This window comes from Bubalus kerabau, chromosome 14 (genome assembly GCF_029407905.1).
Source record: "Bubalus kerabau isolate K-KA32 ecotype Philippines breed swamp buffalo chromosome 14, PCC_UOA_SB_1v2, whole genome shotgun sequence".
In the NCBI taxonomy this organism is placed as follows: Eukaryota; Metazoa; Chordata; class Mammalia; order Artiodactyla; family Bovidae; genus Bubalus; species Bubalus kerabau.
Window position 1 is genome coordinate 78169242 of NC_073637.1, and position 17853 is coordinate 78187094.

Here is a 17853-nt window from a genome sequence, read left to right on the forward strand (position 1 = left end):
AAATGTCCATCAACAGATGAATGGATAAAGAAGTGTGGTACATGTATGCAATGGAATATTACTCAACCACAAAAAAGGAATGATTTGAATCAGATACTTTTTATAGTCATCCTATTAATTACCTTTAGAAATCTTCCCCAAATCCTTAAGAGCTTGTTGTTTTATCTTCTATTTTGCAGATGAGTGCCAAAATCAATTTCTCAGGTGTCTTGAGTATCCAGTACTTTTTTTCTGAATTTTTATAACTGAAAAAATGCATAATTTATCTGCTTTCCTTCTTACTAAATGTAATGTATTCGGTACAGTGAATTTGGAAAACTCAGCTGTGGCCACAGGACTGGAAAAGGTCAATTTTCATTCCAATCCCAAAGAAAGGCAATGCCAAAGAATGCTCAAACTACCACACAATTGCACTCATCTCACACGCTAGTAAAGTAATGCTCAAAATTCTCCAAGCCAGGCTTCAGCAATACATGAACTGTAAACTTCCAGATGTTCAAGCTGGTTTTAGAAAAGGCAGAGGAACCAGAGATCAAATTGCCAACATCTGCTGGATCATCAAAAAAGCAAGAGAGTTCCAGAAAAACATCTATTTCTGCTTTATTGACTATGCCAAAGCCTTTGACTGTGTGGATCACAATCAACTGTGGAAAAATCTGAAGGAGATGGGAATACCAGACCACATGACCTGCCCCTTGATAAACCTATATGCAGGTCAGGAAACAACAGTTAGAACTGGACATGGAACAACAGACTGGTTCCAAATAGGAAAAGGAGTTCGTCAAGGCTGTATATTGTCACCCTGCTTATTTAACTTATATGCAGAGTACATCATGAGAAATGCTGGGCTGGAAGAAGCACAAGCTGGAATCAAGATTGCTGGGAGAAATATCAATAACCTCAGATATGCAGATGACACCACCCTTATGGCAGAAAGTGAAGAAGAACGAAAGAGCCTCTTGATGAAAGTGAAAGAGGACAGTGAAAAAGTTGGCTTTTCACTCAGTGTTGAAGCTCAACATTCAGAAAACTAAGATCATGGCATCTGGTCCCATCAGTTCATGGCAAATAGATGGGGAAAGAGTGGAAATAGTGACTGACTTTATTTTTCTGGGTTCCAAAATCACTGCAGATGGTGATTGCAGCAATGAAATTAAAAGGTACTTGGTCCTTGTAAGGAAAGTTATGACCAACCTAGACAGCATATTAAAAAGCAGAGAAATTATTTGGTCAACATAAGTCCATCTAGTCAAGGCTATGGTTTTTCCAGTAGTCATGTATGGATGTAAGAGTTGGACTATGAAGAAAGCTGAGCACTGAAAAATTGATGCTTTTTTGGAGAAGACTCTTGAGAGTCCCTTGGACTGCAAGGAGATCCAACCAGTTCATTCTAAAGGAGATCAGGCTTGGGTGTTCACTGGAACAACTGATGTTGAAGCTGAAACTCCAGTACTTTGGCCACCTGATGCAAAGAGCTGACTCATTTGAAAAGACCCTGATGCTGGGAAAGATTGAGAGCAGGAGGAGAAGGGGACGACAGAGGATGAGATGGTTGCATGGCATCACCGACTCAATGGACATGGGTTTGGGTAGACTCCGGCAGTTGGTGATGGACAGGGAGGCCTGGTGTGCTGTGTGGTTCATGGGGTTGCAAAGAGTAAGACACGACTGAGCAACTGAACTGAACTGAACTGAACAGTAAATTTTTCAGGACTTGGTCACACTTCAGTCTTGTTATCAGTTAATGATCATCTCCTAAAATGAAAACTGCTCCCAAAACCTAGAAAGGGAAATTCGTGGTTGTTTCCATTCAAGCTGTTGCTTTAGGCTATCTATTATAAACCAGCTATTTCCTTTATAACTTAGTGGCTACTATTCTTTTATTGAAATAATATTCAGATTATTTTTATTTAATTCAGAATGATCTCATAAAATTATCTAAATATTACTATCTTTGGTAGACATAGGGGAAAATATAATCTTAGTTTGTCTTCAATTTGTTTTTCAGCCACTAAGTCATGTCTGACTCTTTGTGAGCCCATGGGCTACAGCACACCTGGCTTCTCTGTCCTTCACTGTCTCCCAGAGTTTGCTCAAACTCAGGTCCACTGAGTCAGTGATGCCATTCAACGATCTCATCCTCTGTTGCCTCCTTCGTCTCCTGCCCTCAATACTTCCCAGCATCAGGGTCTTCCCCAAAGAGTCAGCTCTTCACATAAAGTGGGCAAAGTACCAGAGCTTCAGCTTCAGCATCAGTCCTGTCAGTGAATACTCAGAGTTGATTTCCTTTAGGATTGACTAGTTTGATCTCCTTGCAGTCCAAAGGACTCTCAAGCATCTTCTCCAGCACAATTCCAAAGCATCAATTCTTTGACATTCTGCCTTCTTTATGGTTCATTTCTCACATCTGTACATGGTTACTGGGAAAATCACAGCTTTGACAATACAAACCTTTGTCACAAAGTGATGTCTTTGCTTTTTAATATGTTGTCTAGGTCTGTTATAGCTTTTCTTCCAAAGAGCAAGCATCTTTTCATTTCATGACTGCAGTCACCATCTGCAGTGATTTTGGAGCCCAAGAATATAAAATTTGTCACCATTTCCAATTTTTCCCTCCTATTTGCTGTGAAGTGATGGGACCATATGCCGTGGCTGATAGCTTCATTGAGTTATGCAAGCCCCCTTTTCCATGACAAGGTTGTGGTCTGTGAAGGGGTTGTTTCCAATAGTCTGCCAAAAGGAAAGAAAGAAATTTCGTTCCAACCCATCCCCCTCTCAGAAGCAGAGGCTGTGATTTTAAGACTATTAAGAATTCCTCTTAATCACTCTTCAATGGGAATGTCTGAAATCCTGTCAACAAAGATTTTCTCAAAGAATGTCTGAATTTCTATTAAGTGGAAACTTCATTGTGCATCCTACAACATTGATTTGAATAATTTTGTAGGAATAAGATATAAATATGTTCAAACCTGGAACTAGATGTAAATTCCATTTGCTTGTATCTTTTATATAACTATAAAGCTAAAATCTACTTGTAAACTTAACAGAAAACTCAAAAATCAAAAAAGATTAATGCAAGCAACATTGCTATGATGGATAATGCTCTACTGAAGCTAAACAAGAAGAATATGGTACTATTTGCCACTAATGATTCTTTTTATTTTAGTAGGGCTCTGTTACCATCTCTGTGTACATATGTGTAATTACATATATTTGTATAGATATATACATATTCAGAACAACACAAAAATTACAGAATTTAGAGTTAGAATTATATATAAAATATTACTACATGCCATTTATAAACCATGCTCATCAAATCTAAAACATGGTTCATTGTAAAATCCATCATTATTTTATGTATACTTCTCTTAACCTACACCATGCTCAGCCTAAAATCAAGCCTTGCATACAATGAGTAACTACTCATTAAAGTTAATGAGACCATAATATATAAAGCTGAAGTTCTAGTACTTTGACGACCTGATGCGAAGAGCTGCCTCATTGGAAAAGACTCTGATGCTAGGGAAGATTGAAGGTAGGAGGAGAAGGGGCCAACAGAGGATGAGATGGTTGGATGGCGTCACTGACTCAGTGGACAGGAGTTTGGGTGAACTCAAGGAAGTAGTGAAGGACAGGGAAGCTGGGCGTGCTGCGGTTCACAGGGTTGAAAAGAGCTGGACACCACTTAGTGACTGAACAACATCTCTGTCCTCCAGAGACATTTTCTCTGCTTCTTACAAGCTGTTCCTGTCACAGACAACCTCTTTATAATTAATTCCGAGCTAAGAGATGGTCTAAACCAGCATTTTCTCATCATTAATTCAACAAACACTCATGTAGTATTTAGAATATACTAGCATTGAGTCAGGCAAAAGGGATTTGAAGGTGACCAAAATGTTCAGCCTCAACCTGAACAAGCTTACTCTTTCACAGGAAAGAGATCTGGAAATGGCTGTAAAATGAAAATTGATAAAGTGAAGGTGTGCATGTGGCACAAGGTACAATTGGAACAACAAAGAAAGGATTATATGTACACTTATTGGGAGAAAAGCTGAGAGAAGAAAATACCCAGCAAGGTAGATAGATAAGAAGTGGAACAGGATTTTAGGCAGGAGAAGGACTTGTGAGCAAAGACATGGATAGAGAAAGACATGGATAGTAAGAGAAAGCAGTGTGATTCAAGTTACCATGAATAATTAAGCGAGGGCTAAGAGTGGGTTATACATGAAATGAGAGAGTTAGGGAAGAATCGATTTTAAAGGGCAAGAAAGGTCAGAATGGTAGCCTAGACATGATAGCAAAAGCAGGAAGAGTCATTGAGGGCTTTCATCTAGACATATTGATCAGATTCATATTGGAGCATGATTGTCTTTACTCAGGCTGGCAGTCACTACTGCAGCAATTAACCTTGCACAAAAAATTTGGAGGGCTCTTGGTGAAATTCCAATAGCCAATTCACCCAGAAAAGCAACCCTCTTCTTTCTCTTGTCTTCTTCTGTGGGACACAAAACCAGAGAATTTAGAGTTAGAAGGAAACTTAAATATCATTTTGCCCCGTCATGTCAATTCCAGATTAAGGCAAGAGATTCAATTTAACTCACACATCTTTGTTGTTGTTGCTTAGTCACTAAGTTTTGCTGACTCTTTTGCAACCCCATGGACCATAGCCCACAAGGCTCCTCTGTCCTTGGGATTTCCCAGGCAAGAATACTGGAGTGGGTTGCCATTTCATTCTCCAGAGGATCTTCCTAACCCAGGGATCAAACTCACATCTTCTGCATTGGCAGGTGGATTCCTTACCACTGAGCCATCAGGGAAGCCAGCTCACACATCTACCCACTGAAAAAGAATGAGCCAAAATTCATATTTCTAATTCTAAAATTCTTTCCAGTTTCCCATTTGCTGAACTTTCAGAACTCTGCCTGAAGAACTATGGACAGAGGTTCATGACATTGTACAGGAGACAGGGATCAAGACCATCCACAAGGAAAAGAAATGCAAAAAGGCAAAATGGTTGTCTGAGGAAGCCTTACAAATAGCTGTGAATAGAAGAAAAGCAAAAGGCAAGGGAGAAAAGGAAAGATATACCCATTTGAATACAGAGTTCCAAAGAATAGCAAGGAGATATAAGAAAACCTTCCTCAGTGATCAGTACAAAGAAATGGAGGAAAACAATAGAATGGGAAAGACTTGAGATATCTTAAAAAAAAAATTAGAGATACCAAGGGAACTTTTCATGCAAAGATGGGCACAATAAAGGACAGAAATGGTATGAACCTAACAGAAGCAGGAGATATTAAGAGGAGGTGGCAAAAATAAACAGAAGAATTATACAAAAAAGATCTTCAAGATCCAAATAATCACAATGGCATGATCACCAACCTAGAGCCAGACATCCTGGAACATGAAGTCAGGTGGGCATTAGGAAGCATCACTACGAACAAAGCTAGTGGAGGTGATGAAATTCAGTTGAGGTATTCCAAATCTTGAAAGATGATGCTGTGAAAGTGCTGGACTCAATATGCCAGCAAATTTGGAAAACTCAGTAATGGCCACAGGACTGGAAAAGCTCAGTTTTCATTCCAATCCCAAAGAAAGGCAATGCCAAAGAATGCTCAAACTACCACACAATTGCACTCATCTCACACGCTAGCAAAGTAATGCTCAAAATTCTACAAGTCAGGCTTCAACAGTACATGAACCGTGAACTTCCAGATGTTCAAGCTGAATTTAGAAAAGGCAGAGGAACCAGAGATCAAATTGCCAACATCCATTGGATCATTGGAAAAGCAAGAGAGTTCCAGAAAAACATCTACTTCTATTTTATTGACTATGCCAAAACCTTTGACTGTGTGGACCAAAACAAACTCTGGAAAATTCTGAAAGAGAAGAAAATACCAGACCACCTGACCAGCCTCTTGAGAAATCTGTATGCAGGTCAGGAAGCAACAGTTAGAACTGGACATGGAACAACAGACTGGAAAAGGCATATGTTAAGGCTGTATATTGTCACCCTGTTTATTTAATTTATATGCAGAGTACATCACGAGAAACGCTGTACTGGATGAAGCACAAGCTGGAATCAAGATTGCCGGGAGAAATATCAATAACCTCAGATATGCAGATGACACCACCCTTATGGCAGAAAGTGAAGAAGAACTAAAGAGCTTCTTGATGAAAGTGAAAGAGGAGAATGAAAAAGTTGGCTTAAAGCTCAATATTCAGAAAACTAAGATCATGGCATCTGGTCCCATCACTTCATGGCAAATAGATGAGGAAACAGTGAGAGACTTTATTTTGAGGGGCTCCAAAATCACTGCAGATGGTGACTGTAGCCATAAAATTAAAAGACATTTGCCCCTTGGAACAACAGTTATGATCAACAGCATATTAAAAAGCAGACACATTTCTTTGCCATAAAAGATCTGTCTAGTCAAGGCTATGGCTTTTCCAGTAGTCATGTTTGGATGTGAGAGTTGGACTGTGAAGAAAGCTGAGCACTGAAGAATTGACGCTTTCGAACTGTGGTGTTGGAGAAGACTCTTGAGAGTCCCTTGGACTGCAAGGTGATCCAACCAGTCCATCCTAAAGGAAATCAGTCCTGAGTATTCATTGGAAGGACTGATGCTGAAGCTGAAACTCCAATACTTTGGCCACTTGATGCAAATAAGACCCTGATGCTGGGAAAGATTGAGGGCGGGAGAAGGGGACGACAGAGGATGAGATGGTTGGATGGCATCACCGACTCAATGGACATGAGTTTGAGTAAACTGCAGGAGTTTGTGATGGACAGGGAGGCCTGGCGTGCTGCAGTCCATGGGGTCGCAAAGAGTCGGACACGACTGAGAGACTGAACTGACTAACTGATTGAACTGATCTAAACAAAGTGAAAGTATTCATCTGTAATTTTAATGCCTATGTGAACACCATGCTACTGACAAAGATCAAGATACTGGAAGTATTTTAAGTTATTGATAAAGATCAATCTCTGTATCAATATCTGTATTGAATCAATATCTGTATCATTTTCTTATCATCTGTGATAAATCCTAAGGTTTGAATTGTCAAATCAGACTCCCCCAAATCACAGCAAACTGCATTAATGGTTCAATGGATACAGGCCACTGTCAAGCATTTATAAAACATCCTTTTTGGGAAAAGCTATAACCATCAGATGGTGACTGTAGCCATGAAATTAAAAGCCGCTTACTCCTTGGAAGGAAAGTTATGACCAACCTAGATAGTATATTGAAAAGCAGAGACATTACTTTGCCAACAAAGGTCTGTCTAGTCAAGGCTATGGTTTTTCCAGTGGTCATGTATGGATGTGAGAGTTGGACTGTGAAGAAAGCTGAGCGCCGAAGAATTGATGCTTTTGAACTGTGGTGTTGGAGAAGACTCTTGAGAGTCCCTTAGACTGCAAGGAGATCCAACCAGTCCATTCTGAAGGAGATCAGCCCTGGGATTTCTTTGGAAGGAGTGATGCTAAAGCTGAAACTGCAGTACTTTGGCCACCTCACGCAAAGAGTTGACTCATTGGAAAAGACTCTGATGCTGGGAGGGATTGGGGGCAGGAGGAGAAGGGGACGACAGAGGATGAGATGGCTGGATGGCATCACTGACTCAATGGACATGAGTCTGAGTGAACTTCGGGAGTTGGGAATGGACAGGGAGGCCTGGCCTGTTGCGATTCACAGGATCGCAAAGAGTCGGACACGACTGAGCGACTGAACTGAACTGAACTGACTGATAACCATCAGACCCAGCATTTAAAACTGTCCACTTTCTCCTGCATTTTGACACATTTTGATTTCAGATGTACAAGGAGGTTTTGAGTGTTGTATGCCCCAGCATTTAAAACTGTCCACTTTCTCCTGCATTTTGACACATTTTGATTTCAGATGTACAAGGAGGTTTTGAGTGTTGTATGCAAAAGTATTTCTCACAAAAGGAAGGCAGTGGGAGGGACTTCCCTGGTGGTCTGATGGTTAAGAATCTGCCTTGCAATGCAGGGAACACGGATTCCATCCCTGATCTGGGAAGATCCCGCATGCCACTGAGCAACTCAGCCCATGAGGAGCAACTACTGAGCCCAGGCACCCGGGAGCCCGTGGACCACAACCAGCATGTGCATCACAACAAAAGATGTCGCACGATGCACCTAAAACTCAACTCAGCCAAGAAATAAATTAAAATATTTGGGACTTTCCTGGCAATCCAGTGGTTAAGACTCAGCATTTTCACTGCAGAGAGCCTGGGTTCAATTCCTGGTCAGGATACTAAGATTCCACATGCTGCGTTTTTTTGTTTTACTCACTCAGTCATGTCTGGCTCTTTAGTGACACCACGGACTGTAGCCCACCAGTCTCCTCTGTCCATGGGATTTTCCAGGCAAAAATACTGTAGTCCTTCTTCCAGGAATCTTTCAGGATCAGGGATCAAATCCGTAGCCCCTGCACTGGCAGACAGATTACCACTGAGACACTTGGGAAATCCCATGGTGTGGCCAATAAAAAAGAGAAAGCAAGGTGGTTTGAGGATATCTCCAATTTAAGCTTCCTTACAAAGTTACCCCATCTCCAGCCAGCCATGCCACATAAATCCGTAAATTACAGGCTTTTCTGCAATAAGCAACCTCAGTTCAGTTCAGTTCAGCCGCTCAGTCGTGTCCCACTCTTTGAGACCCCATGAATCACAGCACGCCAGGCCTGCCTGTCCAACACCATCTCCCGGAGTTCACTCAGACTCATGTCCATCGAGTCGGTAATGCCATCCAGCCATCTCATTCTTTGTCGTCCCCTTCTCCTCCTGCCCCCAATCCCTCCCAGCATCAGGGTCTTTTCCAATGAGTCAACTCTTCGCGTGAGGTGGCCAAAGTATTGGAGTTTCAGCTTCAGCATCAGTCCTTCCAATGAACACCCAGGACTGATCTCCTAAGCAACCTAGACAGACCAAAAATGTCCTACTAAATACATTTCCTACATATAGGCTCTTCCTGGTATCTTTCCACCAGTAAATACCATGGTCAAATTTACAAGGAGGTCTGATGAATCTGTTTCTTCCTCTGAGGGTCCTGGGAAGGGGGAGAATCAATCACAAATCTGCTGTTAACATTTCCTTGCATGTTTATATCCTAAGTTCAAAAATCTAACTGGCCACAGGCATAGAGGATTAACTGAGAAGCTCCTAAAATGACCCCATACATATCTGAAAATTCATTCCTAATTGTTTCTGAAGCAAAAAATGTAATCAAAAAGAAAAGCTTGCCTTTTAAAACAATGAACATCCATTTTTTGAACAAAAATAAATATTGATAATTTTGTATTTTCAAGACATACAAATCAAATCATATAATCAATAAAGTTGGTTTTTACGTGTTTTTTTTTGATGAAATGATTGAATCTAAAATGAAAACTTATAGTTTGTTTTTTAAAAATCAATAAAAGACTTATGATTTTGATAATATGAAAAACTACTTTTTGATAATGTGGGAAAAAAAATGGGCCAAAGAACTAAGTAGACATCTCTTCAAAGAAGACATACAGATGGCTAACAAACACATGAAAAGATGCTCAACATCACTCATTATCAGAGAAATGCAAATTAAAACCACAATGAGGTACCATTTCACACCAGTCAGAATGGCTGCGATCCAAAAGTCTACAAGCAATAAATGCTGAAGAGGGTGTGGAGAAAAGGGAAACCTCTTACACTGTTGGTGGGAATGCAAACTAGTACAGCCACTATGGAGAACAGTATGGATATTCCTTAAAAAACTGGAAATAGAACTGCCTTATGATCCAGCAATCCCACTGCTGGGCATACACACTGAGGAAACCAGAATTGAAAGAGACACGTGTATCCCAACATTCATCGCAGCACTCTTTATAATAGCCAGGACATGGAAGCAACCTAGATGCCCATCAGCAGATGAATGGATAAGAAAGCTGTGGTACATATACACAATGGAGTATTACTCAGCCATTAAAAAGAATACATTTGAATCAGTTCTAATGAAGTGGATGAAACTGGAGCCTATTATACAGAGTGAAGTAAGCCAGAAAGAAAAACACCAATTCAGTATACTAACGCATATATATGGAATTTAGAAAGATGGTAATGATAACCCTGTATGCGAGAGAGCAAAAGAGACACAAATGTATAGAACAGTCTTTTGGACTCTGTGGGAGTGGGAGAGAGTGGGGTGATTTGGGAGAATGGCATTGAAACATATATAATATCGTATGTGAAATGAATTGCCAGTCCAGGTTTGATGCAGGATACAGGATGCTTGGGGCTGGTGCACTGGGATGACCCAGAGGGATGGTATGGGGAGGGAGGTGGGTGGGAGGTTCAGGATGGGAAACACATGTACACCCATGGCAGATTCATGTTGATGTATGGCAAAACCAATACAATATTGTAAAGTAATTAGCTTCCAATTAAAATAAAAAAATATAAATTTAAAAAAATAAAAAATCAATAAAAGACTTATGATTTTGATCATATGAAAACTAAATTAAAATTCTTCCTTAAAAATCTTTCCTGCATATTTTTCCCCTTACAAATACACTTTTAAATGCATAAGTATTTTTTTAGTTTTATTGAAGTATAATTGATTTAAAATGTTGTGTTAATTTCTGCTATATATTAAAATAATTCAGTTATGCATATTTTTTTCCATATTGTTTTCTTAAAATACATAACTGTTATCTCAAGGAAATCCCCAGGTTCCAGAAATCCAGAAGGAAGAAGTATTAGATGTGTTAACTCAGGCTGCCCTGGGTGTGGATAATGTGGAGGGTGGTCTTGGAGCTGAAAGGCTCTGGTTTTAATTGGCAACTGCACAAGAGAAGTTCAATAAAAACTCTATTGAAAACAAAGTCAAAGCACCCTTAAAAAGTACATTCTTACTGGACTGAAAAAAAATCTGTCCAACAGCACAGACCATCAAGGAAGTTTGTTTGGGCTCTGGGTAGGAAAATAAAGTTCTCCTTAACAATTCTTAATGTTGAATCTCCCTCACACTGATTTGGGATTCAAATTCACACACATAAATAGAGTAGAATAAGCAGATTTTTTAGTGATGCAGAAATAACCACCAGAAGTAATCATAACTAACAAGATTGTAAGTCGCGAGAAGAATCAAGCTTAAATGTGTCTCAATATACAACACAATGAAATGGTAAATATGTCAGGGAAAGGCTGCATTGTCTAACTTTACTGTGGAAGTCATTTTGCAATATATACGTGTATCAAAACATCATATTGTACACCTGAAACTTACATAATGGCATATGTCAATCATACCTCAATAAAGCTAGGCAATTTTACTTTTTAAAATAAGGCATGTTAAGGAATAAGATTCCACCTATTAATATGCAAGTATTTTTGCTTCACAAACTACAGGCCCAGATTTTATTTTATAAAAGTAGCTGTTTTTGCATTTTTGTAAAATATTTATTCTCCAGAAAACCAAGTAAAATGTAATTAACCCATCAGTATTTTAATGTTTCTGGTGTCCTTGGAACTTGATGTAGTAAGCAAGATCTCACTTCAAAAGGATTTTCCTGTTATGAAAAGAGCATCTTCTATCATTTAAATTACTTCAATTCTTTTTTTACAAGAGCAGAACAAAGTTTTGCAACTGAAATATTCGTTTCATCTTTTTTTCTACAAAAGTGTTTGATATTTTTTAAAAAGCTAAATGGTTAAAAGATAGTATTTTTAAAAAACTGCAATATTTCTTTCATAATTTGGTTAACAGCTAAATGTTAATCTGTCAAACTGTGAAAGAAATATTCGGATATTTTATATAGATGTTTAAACTGGATCACATACTATGAAAGAACACTATTTTTGATGACAAGGTGATACTCGAAGTGATGCAGCAAAGGTTCTGATAGAAATCATCTTTCCAGCTATTTAGGGAGACGGCAGAGATGCAGGAAAATATTAGTGAAAGAAATGGCATATTGTGGTGCCAAGTGTTGTTAAGAAATGCAAAATTTAGATTCTGTGAGTGTAATATATTTAATTAGTTTTGAATTAAAGCAGAGATATAGGGAAAACCTAGAGCTGTCAGATCACATAAAGGGCTTTCAGTTAAATTCTATTCAGCAGGGGTTGAGTTTCTACTCTATATGAAGGCTCTCTGGGGCCAAATAAATGATGCACAGTGTCCTCCTTCAAGGAGTTTAGGTTTATTGATTCAATGATTAATCAGAGAAAAAAATTAATACAAGTGAAAGATATATTTTTAATAATTTAAGAAACTAATAATCCAACAGAATTATCTAGACTTATAAAACTAAGAATCACATATATAGTATTCATAATATTTCAGCAATTTGTAAGAAAATAGTAAACTTGAAAGAAATTTTGGAGCAGATTGCTTCCTAGCAATAAATTACATTTCCTCTAAAGTGATATTCATCAAACATACTGTCTCTGTGTTATGGGCTCAGTAGTATCCCCTCAAAAATTGGTGATAAAGTTCTAATCTCTCCTACCTCAAAATGTGACCTTATTTGGAAATAAGAGTCTTTACAGAGGTCAATTAAAATAAGGTCATTGAGGTGGGCCTTAATCTAATGTAACTGGTGTTCTTATGAGAAGACAGAATTTGGACACGAACACGAACAGAGGAAAGACACAGGGAGAAGATGATCATCTACAAGCCAGGGAGAGAGACTGGTAACAGGTCCTTTACCACAGCCTTCAAAGGAAGCCCCTTGTTATCTTGATGTCAAACGTCTAGCCTCCAGAACTTCGAGAAAATACACTTATGTTGTTTAAGTCAACCCAGCCTGTGGCACTTTGTTACGGCAGCCCTAGCAAGCTAATAGTCTCTCTGCTTTATTCTAATGTAACCATCCTCGTGCATCGGAGATGGACGTTTAGGCTACTGGGAATGGGGAATACTGTCTCACTTTCCATTATATTTTCTAAAAAAAATCATTAATCTAATCAAATAATAAAATGCCAATTAAAGAAAATAATCACAGGAAGAAAAAAAGAGAAAAAGTAGTTACCTCACAGGTCAGAACCAGAAACGAGGACTTTGGGGGAGTTGCTTTATATCATAAGCACCTCATTTTTGTTCAGTCACTCAGTCATGTCCGACTCTTTGCGACCCCGTGGACTGCTGCACGCCAGGCTTCCCTGTCCTTCAGCATCACCCAGAGCTTGCTCAAACTTATCTCCACTGTGTCGGTGATGCCATCCAACCATCTCGTCCTCTGTCATCCCCTTCTCCTCCTGCTTTCTATGTTTCCCAGCATCAGGGTGTTTTCCAGTGAGTCAGCTCTTCACATCAGGTGGCCAAAGTATTGGAGCTTCAGCATCAGTCCTTCCAATAAATATTCAGGGTTTATTTCCTTTAGGATTGACTGGTTTGATCTCAAGAGTCTTTAATCATTTGCATGTATTATTTTAACCCTAAATTCAATAGATGGAGATAGGTAGGTGGGTAATTACAAAGAAAGAAAGAAAAATAAACCAATGGGCAATGTGCCCACATTTAAATAACAATTTAAACAATTTAAATCAACAATGAAGTTTTAATTCTCACTTCTAAATTATTCACAAGGGTATTTTGACTCTCTGAAGTTCATAAACAGAATTTAAATCACCCAAGCAGAAGTAATTTGCTGCTTTTAAGCCAAAGCCCTGACTAGCTAAAGAGTTGCCTCTAGGAATTAACCAGAACAAAATCCTGATTAAACAACTAATTGGCTTGTCTGCTAATGAAAAGAAAATCGAAGCACATTTCTCTACCTTGAGATACAGAGTCATAAAACAAAAGTTTTCAGAACCACCTCAGAGATGTTTAAATCACTGACAGTAAAATTCAACAAGGTGAAGCCTAGTGAAGGAAGCAATGAGAATGTCCAAGATCCTGATCCAAGCAGTGAGTCGCGGCAAGCCACAGGACAGGTATGCGCCCCATGTCCCTAAATCACTCCTGATTCGCTTCATTTCTTGGCTGGGAGAGGGATTTTCATAAACACTGGGATATGTGATTTCTCTGAAGTTTTACCTGCTACCGACTAAGCCATGGACTGTTCGTCTTTGGGGTTTATCCTCATCATTTTATATACTGCATATATTGGCTTTAAAATGGAGTAATGCGTAGAAGACTCTATTACAATTTGGAAAAACCAAGTAAGACTTCTCTTTGTTGATTTTCACTTCTGCCATCATCCAAAATGAAATTGTTTCTCAAATATTAAGCATGTTATATGATCTAGTTCCAACAGAGAAGGTCAAACATCCTGGTCTTAGTAAACCATATTTTAATGGTGGTTTCTCTAGACCAGAAGTTCTCAATGAGGAGTAGTTTGCACTGAGGACAACTATCAGTATTTGAAGATATTTTTTGTTGTCACAGTTTAAGGGTAGGAAGTTATTAGTATCTAAAGGGGAAAGGCCAGAGATGCTGCTATAAATCCTAGAATGTACAGGAGAACCCTTTACAACATAGAACTATCCAGGTTAACACTTTAATATTACCAAAGTGGAGAAACCATGCTCTGGAAAAAATATTTTCTTAAGTTCTAAGTCTGTTCACCTTTAAAATAAAGATAATACCTGCTTTGTAGCCTTGGTATACAAACTAGAGACAGTATAGATAAAGCATATAGTAGGGCAATTCTTATTACCATTATTAATCATTTGTATCCTTATGACAGATTTAAGTCCAAATGATAATCATATGATCAACATTCACTTACAGCTCTCTATAGAACAATTTTCATGAATTACTCACTAGATTTACCTAAAATCACAACATAAGATTTTTAAAGCAAGAATTATTTTCTCATCTAAGAGAACTGGATGAAAGATGTCAAGTACAAACAAGAAGGTACGTCAGGGACTGGCATAGCATGGTCTAATGATTCAGGTTTAAATGAGCCTAGAGTACATAAAATATCAAGATTACCTAATGTTAGCCCTGGAAAATTTGCCTTCCTTTTCTGATTAACACAGACTGTTTTTACAGTGGAGAGAATTGGAGAGCATGTGCTTAGCATGGCTTTACGAGAGTGTCCTTGACATCTTTCTAATTCTTGTGTCAAAATAAATAATCTCACACTTTACGAGTTATTTATATGTTTAAAAACTTATAGACGGTCACAAATGTTGAGCTGGGTACTTCCCTTCCGCTAGCCTTGTTGTGTTTCTCTCTGGGAAAGTCATCACAGCGATGCTTGCCAACTTGCCAACTATCACGATTATTTTCCCACAGAGCACATAAAAAATAGCTAATACATTATTCTCTGGGAGAACATAATAGCTAACAGGAATTACTATGTGCCAAAGTGTTATCCCTTTTCAAGCACTATTGTATTGAATACTCACAATACCCACGGGCCCTGTTATAATTTGCTATTTACACACAACTGACAAATTGCAGACTCTGAATTGGAACCCTGTTCTGTCTGATTTTAGTGCCTGAGAACTAAATCATTAGGTTATGTTGCTACAGAACGGGAGAAATAGTAGTTGAATCAACTTTTCAAAATGCTTAACCTACAGGAGGAAAAAAGAGATGCTAGAGACAAGGCAAAGTAAACAAAAATTCAGGAGTTGTCTGTCCTTCAGAAACATTAATACTGGAGAGCTAGTCAGAGTAGACCCCGGTAGAAGCGCTCTTACACATTCTGTGCATTCTGACGGCCATAATTTATGGATGCTCATCAGGAAGTCTGCTAGCATCACTTATCTTAAAAGTCATATTAGGGAATTATTTGAGTCTACTTTTTCCAATAATATGTCAGTAAAAGGAAAACAGTTTTTTATCCAGTTTCAACAGTGCTAAATGTTAAAATTGACACAAAGTTAAACCCCTATTTTCCTCTACAGAATATAACCTTTTAAAATGACATTTAAACAACATGTTTCTGAAATACAAATAGATTATTTCAGTCCTATAAGGAAATATCTAGGAATGAATAAATCAGTTTGCATTGTATTTTAAGTGTCATTTAAACAGTTAATTCTCAAACCAAAATATCATAGGTAATTCAGATTTGTAAACAGCCATTAAATCAAAAATTGCAAATTCACATTTGTCCAAACTCTCTCTCATACTCCAGAGTAAGGCATTATTCACATAAATTAATATTTATGTACACATAAAACTATGATGAAAATGTTAATGAATAATATGACGTAAAAGTACTTGATTGAAGTCAGAAGGCTTTGTCACTATTTCATAATCTATCCAGAGATCCGTTTTCTAGGCAGTTAATCAATTTCTTATTCAATAATATAAGAATAATAATAGCTGCCTTGCCTAATATGCATGTTGTTACAAGGCTGAAATTAAATCATCTAATTCATTTGCTTTTCAGTTTAAAGTGTGTCTGACATACAGTGTCTAAAAGTAATGTCAAGATTCATATCAAGGCTTATAAGACTCTCAAGACCCCTTCCTTCTTCATTGGCCTCATATCCTCACATTTTTCCCCTTCTGAGCACTTCTGTGGTCTCCCTTCACCTATACACACCTTAGGCTTTTGCTAAATATGCATCCTCTGTCTGGAGTATTTTCCATGCTTTGTCTATCTGGAAAACAAAAATCTCATCTTGATTTGTAAATTCAAGAGTCACTTTCTCTCTAACAGTGTCCATCCTTTCCCTTCCACTCCAGTAGAACTGACCACTCCACCTTTAGCCCCACCTCTAGGGTCCACAAACATTTTCTCATCACCTATAACATTTCATGTCAGTTACATTTGTGTGTGTTTATTCCCCCTGCAAGACTGAGAGCAGCTTGGAAGCCAGTTTTTAGGTGCTTTAACCTTATCTCTCGATTCACTCTGTCCCCATAGGAAAATCTTCAGGTATACACTGGCCACATCCAGCGAGATATACTTACATTTCAAGGAAAGCTTAAGTGTTCAGATAAATGAGGAGGCAGAGGCAAATGAAATCATGGAGGGAATAAAGAAGAGAGCTGTGAGTAAAGACACCAAAGTGCTTTCTTCGCTCCATCACTTTACCTTCTATCACCGAAGACTTAGCTCAGAACCAATGTTCAGGTTATGGGAAGTGAGAACCAGAATTGTGAGAAGCATGTGTCAGGGAGAATCAGCAACCACACCAGAAAAAACAGACTGTGACCAACAAACTGTTGATGTTGAAGCTGATTATCCAATAGTAGAGTCAGGAATATCCATCCAAGTGCAAGAACTACCACTTTTAGTATATCATAAACAAATGATCAGTTTTGATGATTGGCTTGATAATGAAATGAAAAACTCTTATAATTACATTCAACTTCATTTTTATGTAAAATCACATATTCAGTTTAGTTCAGTCGCTCAGTCGTGTCCGACTCTTTGCGACCCCACGGACTGCAGCACGCCAGGCCTCCCTGTCCATCAGCTCTCGGAGTTTACTCAAACTCATGCCCATCGAGTCAGTGATGCCATCCAACCATCTCATCTTCTGTCATCTCCTTCTCCCACCTTCAATCTTTCCCACCATCAGGGTCTTTTCCAATGAGTCAATTCTTTGCATCAGGTGCCAATGTACTGGAGTTTCAGTTTTAGCATCAGTCCCTCCAATGAATATTCAGGACTGATTTCCTTTAGGATGGACTGGTTGGATCTTCCTGCAATCCAAGGGACTCTCAAGAATCTTCTCCATCATCACAGTTCAAAATCACACATATAGTCTCTATTTTTTTTTCTCAAAGGGAGAAAACAAAAATGAAAAGAAATGTCTCAAAACCAAGATGCCACCAGTCTCAGCTGAAGAGTCACAGACCAAAATCCAAGGTAAGACCCAAATTTGTAGGAAAAAAAGTAAAAAGCATATTTCTCTGAAATGTATTGTCTG

The 17853-nt window shown here is 38.5% G+C and overlaps 1 protein-coding gene across 1 annotated transcript in view; it reads left to right on the plus strand.

Annotated features, from left to right (window-relative positions):
* The first annotated feature begins 13830 nt into the window (after positions 1-13830).
* Positions 13831-17853, plus strand: part of CNGB3 (cyclic nucleotide gated channel subunit beta 3) — a 190713-nt gene continuing 186690 nt past the window's right edge. The window contains exons 1-2 of the mRNA XM_055546721.1: positions 13831-13941; positions 17711-17792. Of these exons, the coding sequence (XP_055402696.1) occupies positions 13831-13941; positions 17711-17792 (193 nt within the window). The remainder of the gene's footprint in view (positions 13942-17710; positions 17793-17853) is intronic.